This window comes from Gavia stellata, chromosome 15, assembly GCF_030936135.1.
Source record: "Gavia stellata isolate bGavSte3 chromosome 15, bGavSte3.hap2, whole genome shotgun sequence".
Taxonomy (NCBI): domain Eukaryota; kingdom Metazoa; phylum Chordata; class Aves; order Gaviiformes; family Gaviidae; genus Gavia; species Gavia stellata.
The window spans coordinates 7,370,519-7,390,590 of NC_082608.1; the positions used below are offsets into that span (position 1 = coordinate 7,370,519).

At 41.6% G+C, this 20,072-nt stretch overlaps 1 protein-coding gene across 1 annotated transcript in view; it reads right to left on the reverse strand.

Annotated features, from left to right (window-relative positions):
* Positions 1-13,659, reverse strand: part of NKD1 (NKD inhibitor of WNT signaling pathway 1) — a 105,657-nt gene extending 91,998 nt beyond the window's left edge. Inside the window, exons 1-3 of the mRNA XM_059825030.1 lie at positions 13,635-13,659; positions 13,462-13,494; positions 13,071-13,228 (exon numbers count right to left, since the gene is read on the reverse strand). Coding sequence (XP_059681013.1) covers positions 13,071-13,228; positions 13,462-13,494; positions 13,635-13,659 — 216 coding nt within the window. The remainder of the gene's footprint in view (positions 1-13,070; positions 13,229-13,461; positions 13,495-13,634) is intronic.
* Positions 13,660-20,072: the final 6,413 nt, after the last annotated feature.

Genomic DNA, 20,072 nt, shown 5'->3' on the forward strand with positions numbered 1-20,072 from the left:
AGAAATTATTTAATATCAACAAACAAGAGATTCCTGCAGTAACTCTGCATTTCTAATATTGCTATTAATTTTTAATACTACCTTCAGATTCCATTCACTCAAGTCACTGAGGAATTCTTAAGTATTTACAATCATAAGTCAAACAAGGAACCTTTTCAGCTCTTTGCTCTTAGAATCATGAGGTATAAACTTTCAACTTCCATACAGAAGATATTTTTAAAATGAAGAGTGCATTTCCCAGAATAATGATGCTCTAATACCAAACAGCAGCTCAGTTATTTTGTGTTAAGAAACTAAAGCCCTTCTTACACAATTTCAAAGCAGCAGCTGTGACTTTGAAACTAGGAATTCATCCTGGCCACCTGCTTTAAAACTAGCCAAAATAAACGTTGTGGGATGGGTTCCTGTCGATAACCATGGGATGGCAGGGTAGCACAGGTTGTTTGCTGTTAGGGCTTAGGTCCTAGAGATCACTAACTTCTCCAGGTTCTGGTCTGGATGAGGACCTTGGGATCAAACTGCATCTGAAAGCTGGATTAATTATTAAGTGCTAGATTGTGGAACTGCTACTCATGAGGAGCAAAACTTCATTGCACAGCTGAGATATATTGTTCATCACATGCCATTCACAGTACGATGTTTTATTCCCACAGCAGGTGATCCTTTTCAATCACTTGGCAAACAAAGTATTATGGTCTGGCTTGTAAGGTATTGTTTTCGTAGAAGAAGAAAGGGTTTGTTTTGCTGTTGGTTTGGATTTTTTAATGTACTCAAAAACATCCAGAATAGTAATAACAGTAAACTAAAAATTATGAGTTTAAAACCTCAAACTAGCCCACTTCTTCTAGCCTTAATGAATGCACAAACATTGCAAAAACCAGTGCCCACCAATGCACAGTGTTCTTGTGGAACACAAGATCTTCCCAGATTCACAACCATAGCTAACGTAGCATAATGCACCACAGGAAATATTTCACGGCCTAATCCTGCTCTCAGCAGAGTAAATGGAGAGTTAATGGACTTCAACAGTAAGAGAATTTGGCCCACAAAGACTCAGTCATTTCTAATTCTCAGCATTAAAAAGAAAGTATATTTTGCATTAACCTGAAAATAATTCCCTTCAGAAAACTATACTACGAAGTACTACAGAAGAAAAAGAAACCTTTAATATTTAAAAAACCACAATCATGTTCATAAAAATTTATTTTAATATAACACTGCTAAATGGGGGTGGGGGTGGGGGTGGTGGGAATAAAAAAAATCAAGTCACTGGTAAGTGTCCCAGGTTCCTTCCACTTTCTACTCCTTTCTGCCTTGCTTTCCCCCTTTGCACACCCCTTGTGCAGATGCATATTTCAGACAAAGTAACCTACTGTAACACTAGCACTGCCAAGGTGGAAATATGCTCTTCTCCTTACTGCCAGCAAAGGACCCACACCTTGATCTTCAAGGAAAAGCCTCTGGATGGTGCAACTCAAAGGCTGCTGCAAGTTTATTTCTTCCCCGCCCTCCCCCCCCCCCCCCCAATTTACTCCTCTTTTTGATGTCTATTCTTGCTCTTAAAAAAAAATACACACATCAGGTTAAGATGAAAACTGCCCACACGACAAGTTTGTGTTTACAAGCTTAAGAGCAAGTTTCACTTAAACACAGGTCAATGCCACTTTAAGAAAACATCACATACCAAAAAAAATCACACATGATTAGAACACATCACTAGCAGGGAGGAATTGTGGACTCAGCCTGTGAGGCACCGAGCCAGCCTGAGAAGCCCTTTGAAGTTAGAAAAACATCCTCTGGTCAGAGCACATTTGTGAAACCGTGGGACAGGCGCTTTAAACAACATTCACTCCGAGATCACCTGTGGTGTGCCAGTGGATTGGCGCCTGTGTAACTTCAACAACGTAACCCTTTATATTCCACAAAGATCCCTCAATCCAAAATCTGTCCTATCAATAGCATGCAGTCAAAAAACCGCACCATTTCACCCTCTGTACAACACAGGCAGGCAGTTCCAAGAGGCATGTGAAGTTTGGGTAAACCCTGCTGTAAGCAGAACTTGGTCAACAGAAGAACGAGCGCTTTACCTGGACAAAGCAGCACTCATACAGAAGGAAGGCATCGCCTTGCAAGAAGGGCCACTGCAAACCAGTGTTGCACAAAACTTACAATATAGTTTGGTGTGCAGCCGGGTATGACACAAAATACTCACTGTTCATCACCATCATGAGAAGAAAGATTCTTGGCTGTGGATGGCTAAGTCCAGGTAACATGCACTTTTTTTCCTCCCTGCTATTTACAGACAGATGAGACTGAACATCAGAAGACTGCTTTTTCAGCTGAGTTACTTCCCTCCACCCAGTTCTGCCGTCAGCTATTAGCACCCAGCCCACTGGCATCAGTAAGCTGTGCCAACACAATTTAAAGCCAAATCCTACCCCTGATCCAGCATGTCTCTCAGACTGGCACGCCTCTCAGAAAAGAGTCTCTGTACACATTTCTAACTGAAGGCAGAACTGGTTATCCATTCCTAATACTACTGGATATTGGAATTGATAGGCAATAACAGCAGATTTTGAACAGACTCCATGTCTTTTGAGAGTATGGAAGGAAGAAGCCTCACCCGGTCTTTGGATAGGGCTCCTGCTGATATCAGGAGACACTCTGACTGTACAGCAGGCCAGGACTCTTTCCTTGCTTAAAACGTGCCCCTAAAGGCATGCCATTAGCATTTTTCTTGTCTAACCGTTCTGTATTTGACAGGCTTTCCTATTTTCCCCAGAGGTGGTGAAATTCTCCTCGTTTTTTGAGGAGACCAAGACTGTTGGTGTTGCCATCAGAAACACACATGAGGAGGGTGAGATTACTGTTGCAGAGCTAATAACGGACCTCGCAGTCTTTTTGCTGCTCCCGCAGGACATTACCCATTGTCTGTTATTCATTTACTGACAAATCTAGGGGGCTTCCCACTGCAGTGTCTTCCATTTCTGTCTTTCCAAAATGGGGAAAATCAGAGGTGGCCACAGATTAAGGGTAAATTGTTTTTAGCAGAGGTTTGTTCTGTGTTTAAACAGCACATGTATGTTCACTGACTAAGCATGGGCAACACCTGCATGCTGCAGTCTAGCTAGTCCCTCCTGGATAACAGCAAATGTCCAAGGACACAGAGCTACTTCAACGTGCCTTACTTTTGACTTTCATCACACAGTTCTCACAAAAATTTATTTCATTCATTTTTTTCTAAATTGTGCTCTAAAAAGAAATAAATAAATCAAACAGGACATCTAGAAAAGAGTGCCACGGTAAGGTTGATGACAAAATTCCAATGAAGTCTATGTATTCATTGATGCTACAACTCTTCCTTTCCAAATACCTTTTTTTTTCCTTCTTTCTTTTCTGTTACACATCACTATGTTTTAGTCCAAGACTGCCTTTCAAAGAAAAGCCTTGTACAATAGCTTAGGCAGGAAGAGATCTCATTTACTACTTTATGCTGTGCGTTAGTCCAGAGTTAAAGATTTTGTGTGCTTCCTATTGGTCATAAATAAACAATTAAAAACAGCCTTAGAGTAGATGAAAAAAAAGAAAAAGAGAATGAGACTGTGGCGCAATACTTTAACAAACCAACCTAACTAGATAAACAATAAAAATGTGGTATTTTAATGGCTATTAAGCAGTGCCGTGGGAATAGCCTCTCTCAAAACATGCTTTTTAAAGCTATCTGCAAAATTACATTGTTAATTACAAATGGGAATTTAAGTGGCAGTACAACTGGGAAAAACTTTTGTGAACCTGTCGTAAAATGATCAGATAAACTGCATCTGCAAGGGAAAATACATTGCCATTCCACCAGCAATGTAGCTGCTAGATAAAAAGGCTATTAGTCTCACTTGAACCTTCCCCCATCTTCCACTGATGTGGCAGAGAACCAGATACAAAACCACTGAAAGCAATGAGAAGTTTCCCCTCTATTACAGCAGGGCTTTTGCATCAAAACATAACAGAGAAATATTGAAGAATTTTTCAAGATGATAAAACCAGACTTACCTAACTGCACTGAGTTAGTTAAAAATATACCTTTAAAAGTAATTTATTTATTTACAGTATTCTGAAAACTCCTTTTACATACATATCCACATCAGGAACAAGACCTTTGCACATAAGCTTTGCATAAACAAAAATGGCTTTAACTGAGATAACCTATAAAGTTTATCCTCAAAATAAAATTAAATATTCAGGATGGCTAAATGAGGCACACTTTTTCCATGGGAAAATATCAAAGTATTATTTGTTTTTCTGTAAGTACTTGTTTTGAAAAGCCTTTTCTCCCCACCTGGGCTTCGGCTAAAAGCCACAATCTACATTTAAACAGTGTGTACGCTTTAGAAAACTATCAACCATCTTTTTTTAAAGCAGAAGCATATGAAATTATTTGATCTACTTTTCATATAGAAAGTCTAGGGCTGACCATAAAGAAGTAGGCAGGCTCCCAGTATAAACTTACCAGGATTACATCAAAGACCTTCCTCTAGGATCAGACGATTGATTTCTTCAATGCTTTTTAGAATTTCTTCCAGGATATTTTGGGTTATTGCCTTAGACCTTTGCTCAGCTGGAATGACAGATACTCTGTTTGCTAGACTATGATGTTCTCTCTTTATAGGGGAATGAGCATCTGTAGTTTATACACACGTACGCTATGTGAACAGAGAGAGACTTGGAAAGTTCACAAGCAATATTATTATTTATTGTTTCAAAAAGAGTACTTTATTACAGAAACACTGATACAGGCTTAACCGCAACATCTTATGCAATACAGAGACTGCTTGTTATTCTGTGAACTCAGGACTGGGGCACTCCATGCTCAGAGAAAATTCCCGCTCCCCCAAACAGGCATTTGTTTTTTATATGCATTTAACACATAAGGCTTAGCTTTACAGCTACTACCTTCTTTACCTAACTCTCTTGAAACTAACCATCCTGGAATTATAAAAGATTTTTAAGATAGGACAACAAGAAGTGGCTTAGTCCTTACCTACCACTACGAAATCTTTGGGGAATCAGACAGCAAACTATCTCCGAGGGCAGTGCGACACACTACCCACCATTCTCCTTCCTCCCCCAAGACAAATCTGTCACCTCCATACCACTTATCATTCGCATCAGAGTGTGGATCAAAAGATCCGAGGCTGCTCCCAAATCCCATTTCTCCTGCAAGACAGTACTTTGTTCTGTCACTTCCCTACTGAGTCTATCCCCTTATTTTATGCCTCACAGCATGTGTGGCTGCACCCCAAGATCAAACACCCATGCATGATTTTCTTTCACAGATCTTGAATCACAATGTTATACTTTAATAGGAACCTCAATATACTTAATCCCTTTAAAGCCACCACAGTAATGCCCCCAAATGCATTAAATTCCACCCTAATCGCAAAACATGAAGTATTTCTCTCAATGGACAGTGCATAGACTGTTCTGACCACATGCCAATCCATCTCTGAGCTAAAGCAACATAAACTGCCTGCATTTGTTAGCTTGAAGCCCAAGGATACACGGCTGAAAATTCCAGGCACTTAAAGAGGTCTCTGCTGCAAATTTTTTTAACTGATTTCCTCCCACATTTTAAGGGAGGAATCTCACATTCTTGAGGGATTCTCATTGCAAATGATGTAAGGGACCAGTGCCACTGAGCCTGCATTTAAATCCGAATCCATTACAACCGAAAGCAAGACTGGTAGATGGCACTTTTCAAGGTATAAGCAAGATACCCCTTTCACAGCGCAATGAGTTTCAGAGTTCCACTGAATTTCCAGATCAAGAAGCGTTATTGGAGAAAATTATCAAACTCAGAGCTTTGACAAAAAGCAAAAAACTTGCTTCCCTAGTAAGTCTTGTGAACAAGTATTAAGTTTTATTAACAACAGCTTCAGATTTAAGGAACAACTCCTTCTCATGTACATATGGCAGGGACCTTGGTTTGAACCAGGGAACCACAGGGTCTTCCGTTATCCCTGCCAAGATGTTAGTCTGGTGGGATCTTTTAGGTGCATTTTTACAGGGCTCTTCCTCACCATCGAGGAGCTTCTCAGGTACTGAGGGTGTTTCAGTCTCCTGTGGCCACAGTCTGGTCTTCTGAAGAGCAAAAGGATTTAGTCCACCAAAAGTTTTATTAACTAAAACAATAGGATCATTTATTGCTCTGTAACGTACAAGAGGCCACACCACACAAACAAAAATCAGTGGTACTCAATTTCACAGCTGTTATAGGACCTCCCAACAAGAGACTGCATTGTTCCCTTCTCCTCAAACAATTGAGATTCTGTATGACTGAAACAGAAGTATTTCTCACATATGATGGGCACATATCAGGTCATGTGAGATGCACACATATAGGTATTCATGAATCTGGCTGAACACTTACTTGCAGATATAAGCCTGTTTGAATGCCAACTCCTGTGACAAGCCAACGGACCAGTCCTTATTAAACAGTGGACATGCAGTTACATGACAGCAGTCTATTTGCAAGACACTAACTATACAGGACTTTCCAACTCGAAAAAGGATGTCTCACACGTTCAGAAGTGTCATCTCTATTCTGCAAATTACAAGACAAAATATATGCCATATTGCTCTTATGACAATAAATCCAGACGTTTACAAAAAGCAAATGCACTCTATGGCTGTACCCCTTACAGAAAGACCAGGACAGCACTAGTTGAACCTACACCAGTCATTTCCCCTCTCTCTTAGATTACGCAGTAGTAAAAATATCTGCGCCAGCACAGCCCTTTCACCACAGCTAACACCACTGGTGTTCCACCACTGCAAGACAAATGTCATAAGATATTCCAACACAAACATGCTTTGCTGGCTCAGAAATCAGACACAATGAAGATTTTGCATTTGGAACTTGGTTAATAATTCTTGAATGGAATACAGTCCAACTCAGTCTCCCATAGCTGCAGTTACTCTGTAGGAGTAAATACAAGCTTAGTTTTGCTGCCAGTGTTGGCAGATACGACTAAATAAATTCACAGAGAAAGTCTATTTGACCATTTCTTCACATCAATTTTTTTGAACTAAAGCTATACCTTATTTTCCATTAAAAGATATCTATAAATATCACATAGTCTGAAAATCCCAAGTATTCAGAGTAACTAGTATATTAACTAGAAAAGTGGTTTAGTTACAAAAAAATACTTCAAGTATTTTGTACATTTCAACATCTACCATTTACTTTCCAACCAGGTTTTGATGCTGACATTAACGAAGCAAAAATCCATCCACAAGGATTTCTATAAAGGCCAACATCTGCAGCACAGGGAGCAATGTTCCCTTTTGATTTAAATATCATCACCGAACAATTATTTCCCCAACTTTGGAAAAACTAACTCTTACAAAGTTTCAATACTCAAGAGACTTCTCTTTCCTCTGTTCATAACCCAATTCAAAAGAAACCATAAAAGTCAACTAAGATCATCTTCTTAACGGTGCCTACAAATAGCCACTTGCCGAGCTCCTCCTGGGCCTTATTACAAATCTCACAAAACCTACAGAAAACCCTTCTGTTAATGAATGCTGCTGTAAAGAACATTCCCATATGTCGACAACCATGTGCTACAAATTTCCCATTTTTCTTATAACCAAAGTTTTAGTGTAGTCTGGCCTTTAAGTCATTAAAGAATATAACATACTGTTGTTAATTTTCATCCCAATTTACAGAAGAAAATATACTCCACAACCAAGGCCTTCTCATTCAGAAGAATTAAGGTTTCACTAAGCCAAGAGGGACTATCAGTAGCCCAAGAAACATAGCTTATATCACTTAGATGAGGACTTCACCCAACTACTACACAGAATATGCTTCCTTCCTACAAACATCAACCTAAGTAACTCCACTTTAGAGGGGGTGGGAGGAAGAGGGTTGTTAGAGATCAAAAAAAAGTTACTCTAATGAGATTGTTTGCAGAAACTTCACGGGCCATTCAACTTTCCAATCAACATGCCAAATTAAAAGTGCACCACATTAAATCTGAAACACCTATAAAACAAGCCCTGATGAAATACAGACTGTCTTCTTCCATATGGCTCAAGCAAAGTCAACTTTTAATTTCATAACACAAAATATTTAATTTATGCTTTTCTTCATATGTCAATTTAACCTCCGGCACATAGCTTTGAAACCATGTAAGGATGCCTAACACTTTCCATATGGCAACTGAATTGTGGCTTTTAATTGCACCAACTGGTATCATTCAGGAATAATTCCCTTGGAATCTAGCTTTCTGCTACAGTATTGGCCAATTCACTAATCTCATCACCATGGCACTAATACTTTCAGGGACTCTTTGATTGTTAATATTCATATTATAATTTTCCCAAATCAGAGCTGTCAAGATATAATATGTGCACCACTAATTAAATTATCTTGGTTTGTTGGCACCAAATTTCAACGCTAAATAAGATTCTGCTTCTCTCTCTTTCAACACAAACTTTGGCAATTTTATTTTAAATGCCATACACAATATTTTGTATATCAAAGTATTTTTTTAGTCATACCACTACCTAGCACTGCTGAGCCGGTTGTTTCTTTTAATCCTCAGAGTCAATATAAATAATTATCTATACAATATTGACATTAACGTACTTGAAAATATTTTAGTTTAAAAGATCACTTCAAGGAGTCACACAAGATAGCACCCAAAGAAATTTTAATTGCTCGTCACTGTATCAATAAGAACGTAGTCTTCCAAATGTCATTCTACCCATGAGATGACCCCAAAGCAGTGCTACAATTAAATCTTCCAATTCAACAGCCTTGAAGCCATAGCATATACAGACCACTAAAAAAGTCTCTTTTCTGTTTATTATTTTCATTTTGGGTCAATGGCCTACCCAGCCGTGTCTTCCATAAGGCTATGTATTTTTATATGCACACACAGACATGCTATTTAACAGCGGGGGATTGGGAGGGGCTGTTTTGTTTTTTAAGAAAGATCATGCTAGAGGAGCAGTGAAGTTGACACTGGTGTAGTCTCCTCTCAGCCGTGCAAGGAATGCCCATTAATGTCACTGGCAGTTACAGGCACAGAACAAATGGACAACAAGCTCCACCTCTGAAGCAGTGATGTGCCTCAGCATTTCATACTGTAATACTCCCAGCCCAGATACTCAACTCTAATTAATATCAATTAGGGTTGAACATGAGGATCACTAGCACTAAAGAGCCCAGCAGAAGTGGTAAGCTAAAGTCTTTTCTATTTTACCTAAAATGATTACTTACAAATTGGCTCACTGTGAGCTGGTTTGAAATTTAATTAATTAAAATATGAGATTTTTTCCAATCCCAAGCACAGATCTCAATGAAACGTGGAAGAAACTAGCAAAATTTCTTATGGCTTTGAAGATAAAAGTAAATTGAACTAAGCAAATGTCATATTTAATACTTCCCCTTGTAGCATAGAACTACTTCTCAGTTAAATAAATAAATACATGAATATTTGCAAACAATGTTGATCTCCAGAAACAGTTTGGGGAATAAATTTAAACTTAAGAATTATACAGGATAATCCACAGTGTCAGAAAACCTTTCTGGGCACAAGTTAACTCACTCAAAAAGCAGCAAAAGAAGTGTATTTGCTTGATCGAAGATTTACAGCCCCAGTGGTTTCAATTAGCTTTGAAACTAGAAGATGACTCTGGACCTCATACATCTCATGGATACAACAAAATTCCTTTTTTCTTTAATTCTACATGATGTGGAAGGCTGCAGCCCAGCCCTCAGCTGCCACAGTAATTAAAACATTTAGAGCAGAGCAGCCCCTGCTGGGCGGGTGGCAATGGTTTAATGAGATCAGAGCTCTCAGCCCAGAACAGAAAGTTGTATACACACCAGAAGTGCGTATGTCAGATACACTCTCCTTCCCCTGGCTCATGCCTTCAGCCAACAATTTACTATGAGATCCTTCTCAGGTGACTGATGCATCTGACCTGTCAGCTGAGGGAAGTCTGCTCTAACTAAGAAACTCTCAAAACTTCAGTTTGGGAAGAGAAAAGGTATTGTATTCTTGAACCCTCCTTGTGTCAAACACCCCTTGAGTGAACTGACATAAAGACCTCCCCTCCACAACTATTGTAAATTCAATCATTCTAGAGAGGAGCACAAATGAAATTTTATTGCTTTCCTGTATTAGTCACTCATTCCTCTTGTAAAACACTACATGAATCCCCATGAACTTCAGTGTCATCTCTCCTGGATGACTAACTTTAGACGCTGAATTGGTTTTGCTCTGTTCTTGAGGAAAACAGCCTTCCAACTACAGCCAAGACAGAATTTTTGGCTTGTAGAGAGCAATGTAAGCCAAATTTCACTATCGCATTTGAGTTCTAATCAAAATGATCTAAATCTTTTAAGTTTCAGGCTTGGAAGCAACTGAGAGATCTCCTCTCCCATCAACAGGTCTTTGGAAATACACTGGATTTCACTAAATAGGGCCCTACATACTAATGAAACCACCATCAACAAAACTCTGGTTAAGGGTTCCTAGGAAGAAAATTATTTCTAGGACCATTATTTTTTTTTAAACTCAACTGGATGTTTCTCTGAATGCAGATATTTTCATCAGTGTTTGAGCTAACTCTTTCTGCCATAAGTCACAAATGCAGCAATTAGGACCTATTTCAGGGGAAAAAACCAACATGTTTTAATGAGAAGCCAAAGCTTCACCTGTGACATAATAAAACTGTACCATTCCACAGAGCCTTGTAAACTAATTGAACGTTTTAGAAGGAATTTTGAAGTAGTAAGGAGAAGAGCCCTTGGTCGATTGAAGTGCAACAGTACTACATTACTGGGGAATACACAACTGTCCCACACAATCCCATGTGACTAACCATTAGTTGAAGTGACTAGTATTTCTACATCTTGAGGTGAATGAAGAGCCATGAGGTTAGGCTACAATTTGCTTTGTGCCTTGGTATAATTATACAAGAGATCAAAGAGATCTCAGAAGAGAAACAGTCATGCAATCTCAGCTATAGAGTCAATAGCTGTGACTCCATAATCCTTGTCAAAAAGACTGTACATATGGCACATCTGGTTCCAATCTAGGATTAGAAATGCATCCTTCCATATTACCAAAAGTTCATATTTTAAAGGAACTTTAACGTAGCTGTCAGTGTGCCTGTGAAAGGATGACAAACTAAATCAATTAGCAGGCTATATATGCATACAGATCCTACCAAATATATTAGGCAATAAATTGCAAATATTTTAAAACATTCAGAAACAGCTCTATCAGGATGACAGTAAAAAGCCTCATGGGGCACTACTTTTAAACACACTTAAACCTATTTACAGTTTTATAATGTAGTAAAACTATAGACTAATTTTTAGTTAACAGCTTGCTAATTGCTGAGCTATCATGAAGAAGACACCTTGAGAAAGAAGAGAAATACTGTTCTACTGTCATTCCAGCTGAGAAGACCTCATGGAACTGAAAACTGAAGACTTTTGTGGATAGTAAAGTATCTTTGACAAAAGATTTTTTTTTTTATTTTCAGAAAACAAACTGTCTTTGTGGAAGAAAATACATTTCACAAAGCTAAAGTCAAGATTTTTTGACCTTTAACTCTTGTATTTTAAACCCAAGTTTAGTTTGGTGAGTTGAGCTTCTTTCCTAGAAAACATATATGTGAGAGGTAGAACATATCTAAAAAGCTTGGCTCACAAAAATGGGGATAATGAAAAATAATCAAAAGCACATGTTTTTACTCTTCGCATCTGTATCGTACATGTATGTACCATTATTAACGAGAACTTCTTTCTTTGGACACATTATCTCCAAGTAAAGCACAACAACAACAAAAAAAATCACTTCTACCAACCATACCTGCAAGCTGAACATGAACCAATTATGCTCATCAATTACACGTGCTTAGATCAATATCTTACCCCCCTCACCTTACTCCTAGTGACTCCCAAACAATTTATCCTCCCCGAAATACAACACTGGTGGAACCTAAAAAGTCATCATTAGCTTTTCCCATTCTACACATCATCTACACACTTTAACACCCCACCTAAAATGAAGTGTTCTCTACTTGTGAGTTATTTTTTCCCAAGACACGAGAAGTCCAGGCTTCTGACAATAAAACTGGTGGCTAATAAAGTAAAGAGCCTGCAGGAGGTTTGGTGGCCCTGCCTGCAGGAGGTTTGGTGGCCCTGCTCTGCTTGTGCTTTCAGAGCCACATTCCTTGCTGGGAAGCACAGATTCCGATCTCCCCATCTCTCAGGTTACTTTTCCACTGATGAAGCTTTCAGGGCTCGATCCAAAGCTCATGGAAGTCAATAGGAGGCTTTCAGTAAACATCAAGAAGCTCTGGATCATACCCTGAAACACTATGAGGACCATATCCAAGAATTGTTACATTTGTTTACCTCCCATCATGCCTTTTTGTTTAAAGGGACAACATTAAAAGAAAAAAGGTAACATTTCCTCCAGCCCAGCTTTACAGGGGAGGACTGGAGGGAAGAGAAAGGGTGGAAAGTGACCAGTGTGGTAGCAGCCAGGACAAGTGACATGTGCAGCAACTCTTATGGGGAAAGTCAGCCACGCATTATTAGCAAAGAGCAAATAAACAACAATACACTCTTCGGGGACTTCTCCTTTCCTGAATTCCTCTGCCAAAATGTCACAGACAAACTTGTGCACCAATCAGGGTTCACAAGCTTGCGCACACTGGCAGGGTGCTGGGCTTTTTCCAGAGATTCTCTGTTTGTGAAAGGTTTTGTTCTAATCCTACTGCCCAGACACTAGCGGACAGGTCCCCTTACTCGGCTGGCTTTTGTACCAGCACCAAGTTTGCTCTGCAGCTCCCAACTTCATCAAAGGATTGAAGGAAACCACCCACGGGGCAGCCCCTTGGAGCAGCATTAGGGCAAAGAAAACCCTTCCTTTGCACAACCAGCCCTTGGGAGGGAGAGAGGGATGTAGAAAGAGCTTTTGGTTTTCCCTGTTTCAAAAAGAAGGGGCGGGGGGGTGGGGGCAGCGAGGAAGCTGACATACCCTGGCGCTGGAGAGCCTGCAAACAGCCCGGTGCTGGCAGCCTTGCTGGAGTCCCGAGCTGCTGCCTCCGCTGCTGCTGCCCCCGGAGTATTTCTGCTTCACCATCCAGTCCTCCAGCCCTTTGCGAGCCAGAGAGGCGTTCACCGCAAAACTATCACCTAGAAAAGAAGAGACAATGCCGCCGCTGAGCCGCCCGCAGAGCCCGCCCGGCCCCCGCGGCCAGCCCCGCGGCCAGCCCCATGGCCAGCCCCATGGCCAGCCCCATGGCCAGGGCGGGCAGGCAGCGCGCAAAGCGCGGCGGAAAGTTGAGGGAGAGGGCAGGGGGACGGGGGCAAACGCAGGGACCGGCGGAAGGCGTTCAAAGTTACTAGCAGTAAGGAGCCATCCCTACCTTCTGGACTTTCTCTGGGTTTACAAACGGCAGCTAGGCAGATCCGGAGGGAAGTGTGTGGGGGAAATAATAAAGGAAGATCATTAGACACCAGCATACAATCACAGCAACAAACCGAGTAAAACCCGAATGAGGGGAAGGGGCTAAGGAAGTAGGAAGGGAAAGGAACTAACCATGTTTCGAGTGAAGTTTCCCCATTTCTCTGCATTGATCTGCAATTACGATTCATTTGACTGTTTTCGGTAGGGTCAGGTTCGCTTGTTGTTATTTGTGTAGATATATAAAATCCCAGCGTGTTTAGAAATCCATGTGCTCCGCTTCTCCCTGCTAACGCGCAAGCGAGCTCAAATCTCAGTTCCTCTCCTGCAGCACGGTCCGGCGTCCCCCTCTCCGCTCCAGTCTTCCTCCTCTCTCCTCTCTTTCCCAAAGACAGAGGCGGTTACAAAAGACCTTACTTCACCCACCGGGGAACATGATTGACACCTCATTGAGATTAGACCACTTGCAGGCAGCCTCCGCCTTCCCATTGGGCCGCGGCGGCAGATGAAAGGGGCGAGTGAGCCTTTTGGAGGCTCCAAAAAAAAAAAAAAAAAAAAAAAAGGAAAGAAAGAAAAAAGGCAAAGGAGCAGCCGGGGCGCGTTTCACTTCCAGCCAGGCACGGGCGGCGGGGCCGGCCCCGCTCCGCTCCCCGCGCAGCCCCGGGGGCGCCGGGCAGACAATGCTCCGCGCTGCCCCCGCCGCCCTGGCCCCCGCCTTGCCCGCCCGCGGAGCCGGCCCGCTTCGCCCCGCGCTGCCGGCGGCTCCTAGCCCGGGCTGCCGCCGCCGCCGGCGGCCCCGGCCGTGCCCGGCCCAGCCATGCCCGGCGCGGCCGGGGGCTGCGGGGGCCGCCCCGCCGGGCAGCGCCGCCCTCGGCAGGCTGCGCGGACCCCCGCGGGCAGCCGGCGCTACGGGGTGCCGCTCTCCGCGCCCGCACCGCCCGCGGGGGCCTGCCCCCTTTTTCCGTGGAAAAGCAGCTTTTCCACATGGCCCGGAGGGTCTCCCCCCAGCCGGGACTCTGTACGTGCCGCTCGGCCGCCCCTTCAGGGGTGCGGAAGGGATGCGGACACGGGACCCCCTGCGCGCCTCTCCTGATGTCCGCGCACTGCCTTCCGTCAGCCCTGGCGCTCGGACGCGGTGAGGAACCGCTCCCGAACCCCGCCTGTCCCTGCTCAGCAGTATCTTGATTGAGAAGGAAGCCAGCATGTCTGGAAAAGCTGCTAGTTGTTCTACTGACTTAGTCCTGCAAACTGTTTTTCACGGGCATCTCTGCGCACACGTGTGATCCTACTGAAGTCACTGTTAATGCCAAAATGCAGTTCTCAGGGTGAGATCCGGAACCCTTTCGCAGTGGTTCGAAGTCTTGGTAGCAGAAGGACAAAGTCTCTATCAGCTTTCTTTAATTATTGTTATTAATTGAGTAGACGAGATTTAAAAAGAATCTCCCCTTCTCTAGTTTATAAATGGTGTACTTTTTACATATAGAGTAAACTAAAAGGAAACTTGCTGTTTCATAAAGGCAATTCTCACAGTCATTCAAAATTTGTTTCCTTTCTCTGGCTGGTCATTATTTTTCTGTTTATGAAAATCACATCTCCCTTGAGATCCTTGTAGTTCAACTAGGAGAGATAAAAAGAGAGTGTGTAGTAGCTTCAGAACAAGCAAAAATGAAGGCTTCTGAGAATTTTACTCAAGAAACTACTAGTCAAACTATGTGGGGATTGACCCAGATGGGCCTGGTCCAAAAACTTCAAGGCCACATCTGTGCTTTCAAATCCATACTTTTCAAGCACAGGGAGGAAGGAGTTAGACTTGGGAGCTCATCTGAAAAAAAGATTCAAAGCACATGTACTAACACTTCTGCAGGGAATTGGGACAGGGAGAGGAGGGTCAGGCTTGGAGCTCATTTTTAGAAGGAATTCCAAAGCACATGGATGTGGTAAAGGTCTGGTATGAAACGACTACACAGCACAGCCAGTGGAAAGCCATTAAATGAACCATTTAAAGCCAAATTGTTCTTTGGATGACTGCAAAGTAATTTCTCACATTATTTCAACTATTTATCTGTCTAGCAAAGAAAGCACTTGCGTTGTGAAATGCAGCCATTGCAACAGCATCAATTGCTTGTCAAATAGCTAATAACATGCATCTTTTTTGAATCTCTTTTTTATGTATTTTAATAATTTATTTGGCCCATTTTTTATGTAGTGTATTTAAAGTGACATATTTGTTCCTTTGAAGATTACCTCTTGTTTTGGGGAGGAGAAAGAGGGGAAGAAAGTGATGTAGATGAAGCAGATTCCTTGGGGCATGAGCCTCACCTAGACTGTGAAAACTTGTAAAAACTCTCTGATGCATACTAAGAAATTTGAAATTGTAATACCGATTTCATTTTCTCCTCAGATTGGCATACACTTTTTTTAACTTCATCAGCAAATGTTTATCTTCACTGTTTACGAGAAATAGAGAACACCTTAGCGGAAGGGCTCCCCAAATGGTATGGATTTATTCATCTATGTTGTGAAGTGGTGCCCCCATCATTCAGCTCTTGGGAACAAAACAAGGCCTTAGAAATGTCATGAGTTCAGCAGGTCTGCACGAGCAACTGGGGGAAGAAGCCCTCGCTTTCACAGCGGATTACAGAGGTCCACTTGTGTCACAGTTACAGGGACGAAGGGACTTGCATTTGTAAGTCACTGTTGTGCAGTATTGCTTTCACATAGGCAACATTTGTTAGAGTTTAAAGCAAGCCCTTTTTAATTACAGTCAATGACGTACCCTGCAAAACCAAGGTTTTCACAGGAGAACAAATCTGACAAAGGAATCCCAAATGTCAGTAACTGACTCTACATACAATGGGATTCATGACTGCAATGCTTAGGCCCAGGAGTAACACAAATACAAGCTGGTTACATTGCACGGAGTAGGAATCACAACTGCAGCTATTTCTTCCTCTGTCAGGGAGACAGAAAGTTTTGGCTACTCTTAACGGGCCAAATCTTGAGATTCTTCGTGTGTTTTTGCTCAGATAAATTCCAGTTGATTTCAGGAGGATTTAGCATGGTATAACAACTGAACAGGGACCTCAGGATTTGACTCAGTAGAATTATAATGATCCTCAAAACTACAGGGACTGTGAGGCACACAAAGCCTTTTGTTTTGCCTTCCATGAAGCCAGAAGTGTGTTAAGTAGTGACGTCTAGTAAAATATCAGAGTAAAGTACACCATTCATAAAACTGTACTAATGATTAAAGGGTCTCTAATTCAACCCAGTGACCCCAGTGGAATTCTTAAAGTTTGAAAGCCATGACGCAGAGTATTATTCATTGCCCTTTCATTAACGCTGACTACACTCTACTTTTTCAGAGGATGGAAAACCCTTTTGAACCTTGATATAATATAAACTAGCTAATGATGGGAAATAAATATATCTTAGCCAAGGAACAAGTGAATAAGACCACTCTGGGAATTAATTTTCAATATTCAATAGCATAGAAAAATTAATAACAATACTTGCAATAGCAAGAGTTATATCATCAGTTAGATTGAGAAGAACCCTGTGTGTACCACTGAAGGTTGTTCTGATGTCCTGACAAAGAGTGGAGTACTTCCATGCAATTGTATCAGCCAAAACAACACACATCTAGTTTGATTCTGTGTTTGCATATTAGCTACAGAACAGCAGGCAAAAATAAATGCTAGCGTAGTGTATGGTAAAGTAAACCCGCATTGAAAAGATTCAGATTCGACACGTACCTGAAAATAACTAAACATGGTATAAGGCTACATGAACGCAAGTGTCCTAAAAACAGTTCTTTAGAGGCCAGGGTAGAAATATTACATGACACACTAATGGTGCACCCAGCTTTAAACTGGTAAATTTAGTCAGATATCACATAAAACATGGACCAACAAATGTAGTCTATCATGGCAAACATAAATAGCTGATGGCATTTGCCTCCCTGTTACGCAGGCTTCACTGACACACTCAGAAAGTCCATATGGCCAGTGGAGAAGGGCCAGCCCTGCACAGCACCTGAGCCACGTGTCAGGACACTGACACCCACTGCAGAGTGGGGCTTTGCTTGGTGCCCAAGGCAGGATGGCAGCAATGCACCCCCTCTACCAGTCTGCTGTTTCCTCCATGTAGGAGCACAGGGAGGAGGACAAATACACACAATAGATGAAAGAACCACAATGATTTTCCTGTCTGGGTAATGAGGTAAGTGGTAGGATACTGCTTTCCAGTTCTTCAGCTGTATCTCCTTCCATTTCTTCCCCTCTCCTGCCATGTTCCCATCCAGCTGAAGATGAAAGAAGTCTGGCATTGGCCTCCTAAGGTCTCAGATGGGTGCTGTTCTCTTCCACCTGGAAGTGGCACACAGGTTATGCTAGACCATCTCCAGCAGAAGTGAGGGCTTTTTAAAGTGGAAAAAACCATGTAATTCTCAAAAAATTGTGCACACAGAGGCAGTAACATGCAAACCGTGCTGTTCCTCCTCTGCATTAAATAATCTGTCTATATTTTACGGAAGTGTTTTAAGAAAAGGCTGCTCAGTTGTGAAAGGAAAAATGTATATAATTTCATGTTTCTAAAGATGCTTCTGGTGCTCTCAGCACCGTTGTAAGGGACAATTTGAAATATATCTAAGCTCTGAAGATCTCTGGGCCCCAGCTGATGCAAAATTTTGAACACCGTTCCTCTCAAAATCACAAAGAGAGGCACAAACCACAATCAACCTCCATTTCAACCACCTTCCAATCAAATCCCTTTTGCTGCATCAACAAAGAATTGCCCACAGCAACGATACCTCTTCAACAATTGCTTCAATTACTATCCTGCTGATGCATTTAGGGTCACAATCCTGGTCTTGCAGGTATGACTGATCCTTTTAATAACATTTAAATTTTGCTTTGGTGACCATATGAGTGCTTTGATCACTCCTTCCCAAGACACACAAATGGAATGCTTGTCACAAGACAGTTTCAGCTTTTGGGTCTTTGTCTTTGGTACCTATGGTCTTGGCAGTTTTTTCAGCATTTTTCCCTCAGGCATTTTTGCAATCTGGCATGTCAGCACCTACTAGCTTTAGCAACTTTGCAGCCTTGGCTTATTGCCTCAAAGCTTTGGCATGAGTCTGCACTGTGGCATCCTTTCAACTCCAAACCTACTTGCTTCGCAGGTTTTCTTTGTTTTTTTTCAGGATGTCAGCAACTGCCCTGACCCTAGGGGGGGAAGAAAGACTGATCAGCAAGTTCAAACAGTGTCTGTGCAGCAGAAAGATATCTATCACAAATGAGCACATTCACTACATCACCTGCCCTTCTGTGTAAGCATGCCAGATATTGCACATGCTCAGGTACCGTGAGAAATTTTTCCAGGCCTTCTTCAAGATTATCCCTATACTTCTTCTGAGGGCCTGTGATGATGGCCTGGAGAAAACCCTGGCAAATTTCATAGTCACAGGCTGTTAAAACACTTTGTCTCCATACTCCAGGGGATATAGTTTCCATCATCAAAGTATTTTCTCTTTCACCTCTCTTCCAAGCTGAGAAAACCCATCATGTAGAGATAGCTGTTGGGTTTAAGGAGTGATGGTTCAGGTTGACAAGTGCTGATTCAGCTGATGAGCTGCTTCCCACAATGACCACCAGGAGACAGCTAGGTGTCCTTTGTACTGCCTCCATTAAAATACTCCTTTTCAGGTGGTATCACACCTTCTTTGCATTGTATTCAGGGAAATTAATCTAAAAAGTCTTTAAATGGAAGAATCCACAATGATTATGATATAGACTCATGCCAGGTTAATCTTTGTTCTCACCATCTGTAGTTCTGAAAGTCCATGTCAGTGACTGCCTTTAGTGAAGGCCTGAGTTTTGGTGCAGCTGGAAGACTTCTGTGTTAGAAATGCTTTGTTGTTGCAAACTGCCAATTGTCACCTGCATCTTTTCTCTCAAAGGACTTTGCATAACCAACTCAATAATGCAGACTTCAGCTCATCAGAAAAGTTGGAAAAGAGGAAAACAAACAATAGATGATGCCTAAAAACAAGCGAGAGACTCTTGCTACCGTATATCTCTGTAAACAAGGAAAATGGACTAGGGCTTTCCCAGCAATTTAGAAGCAACTGTCTCTATCAGTAGATTTTAATGGGTGTTGGTTCCAGAATCCATTTGCTTGGAATCTGACTGCAGATCCACCAGAAAGAATTCAAAGATCGTACAGAATTACCAAGAATTTTTCTGTCAAAGTTTCCCCAAGGAAAACACAATTCCTTCCCAAATAAAACTAACTTGTGGTTTATTTACAAATCTGAAACACTGTGGATGTCCTTCATAAAAAAGACAATTCTGGAGACATTTTAAAGTGTGATTTTCCTGAAAGTTTTTTCCAGTGGATATTTTGCTGAGATGAAATTTGCTAACAACTATAACAATATGCAGAAAAAGAGGAAAAATAACTTTTGCCAACATCATGTACAATGTGCTACACATAAAAAGAAAAGTAGCAAAGTAAAAAGTAGTGCCATGACTTCAATAATCAGAACCTTTCCTTTAGCATCTAAGAAATGAC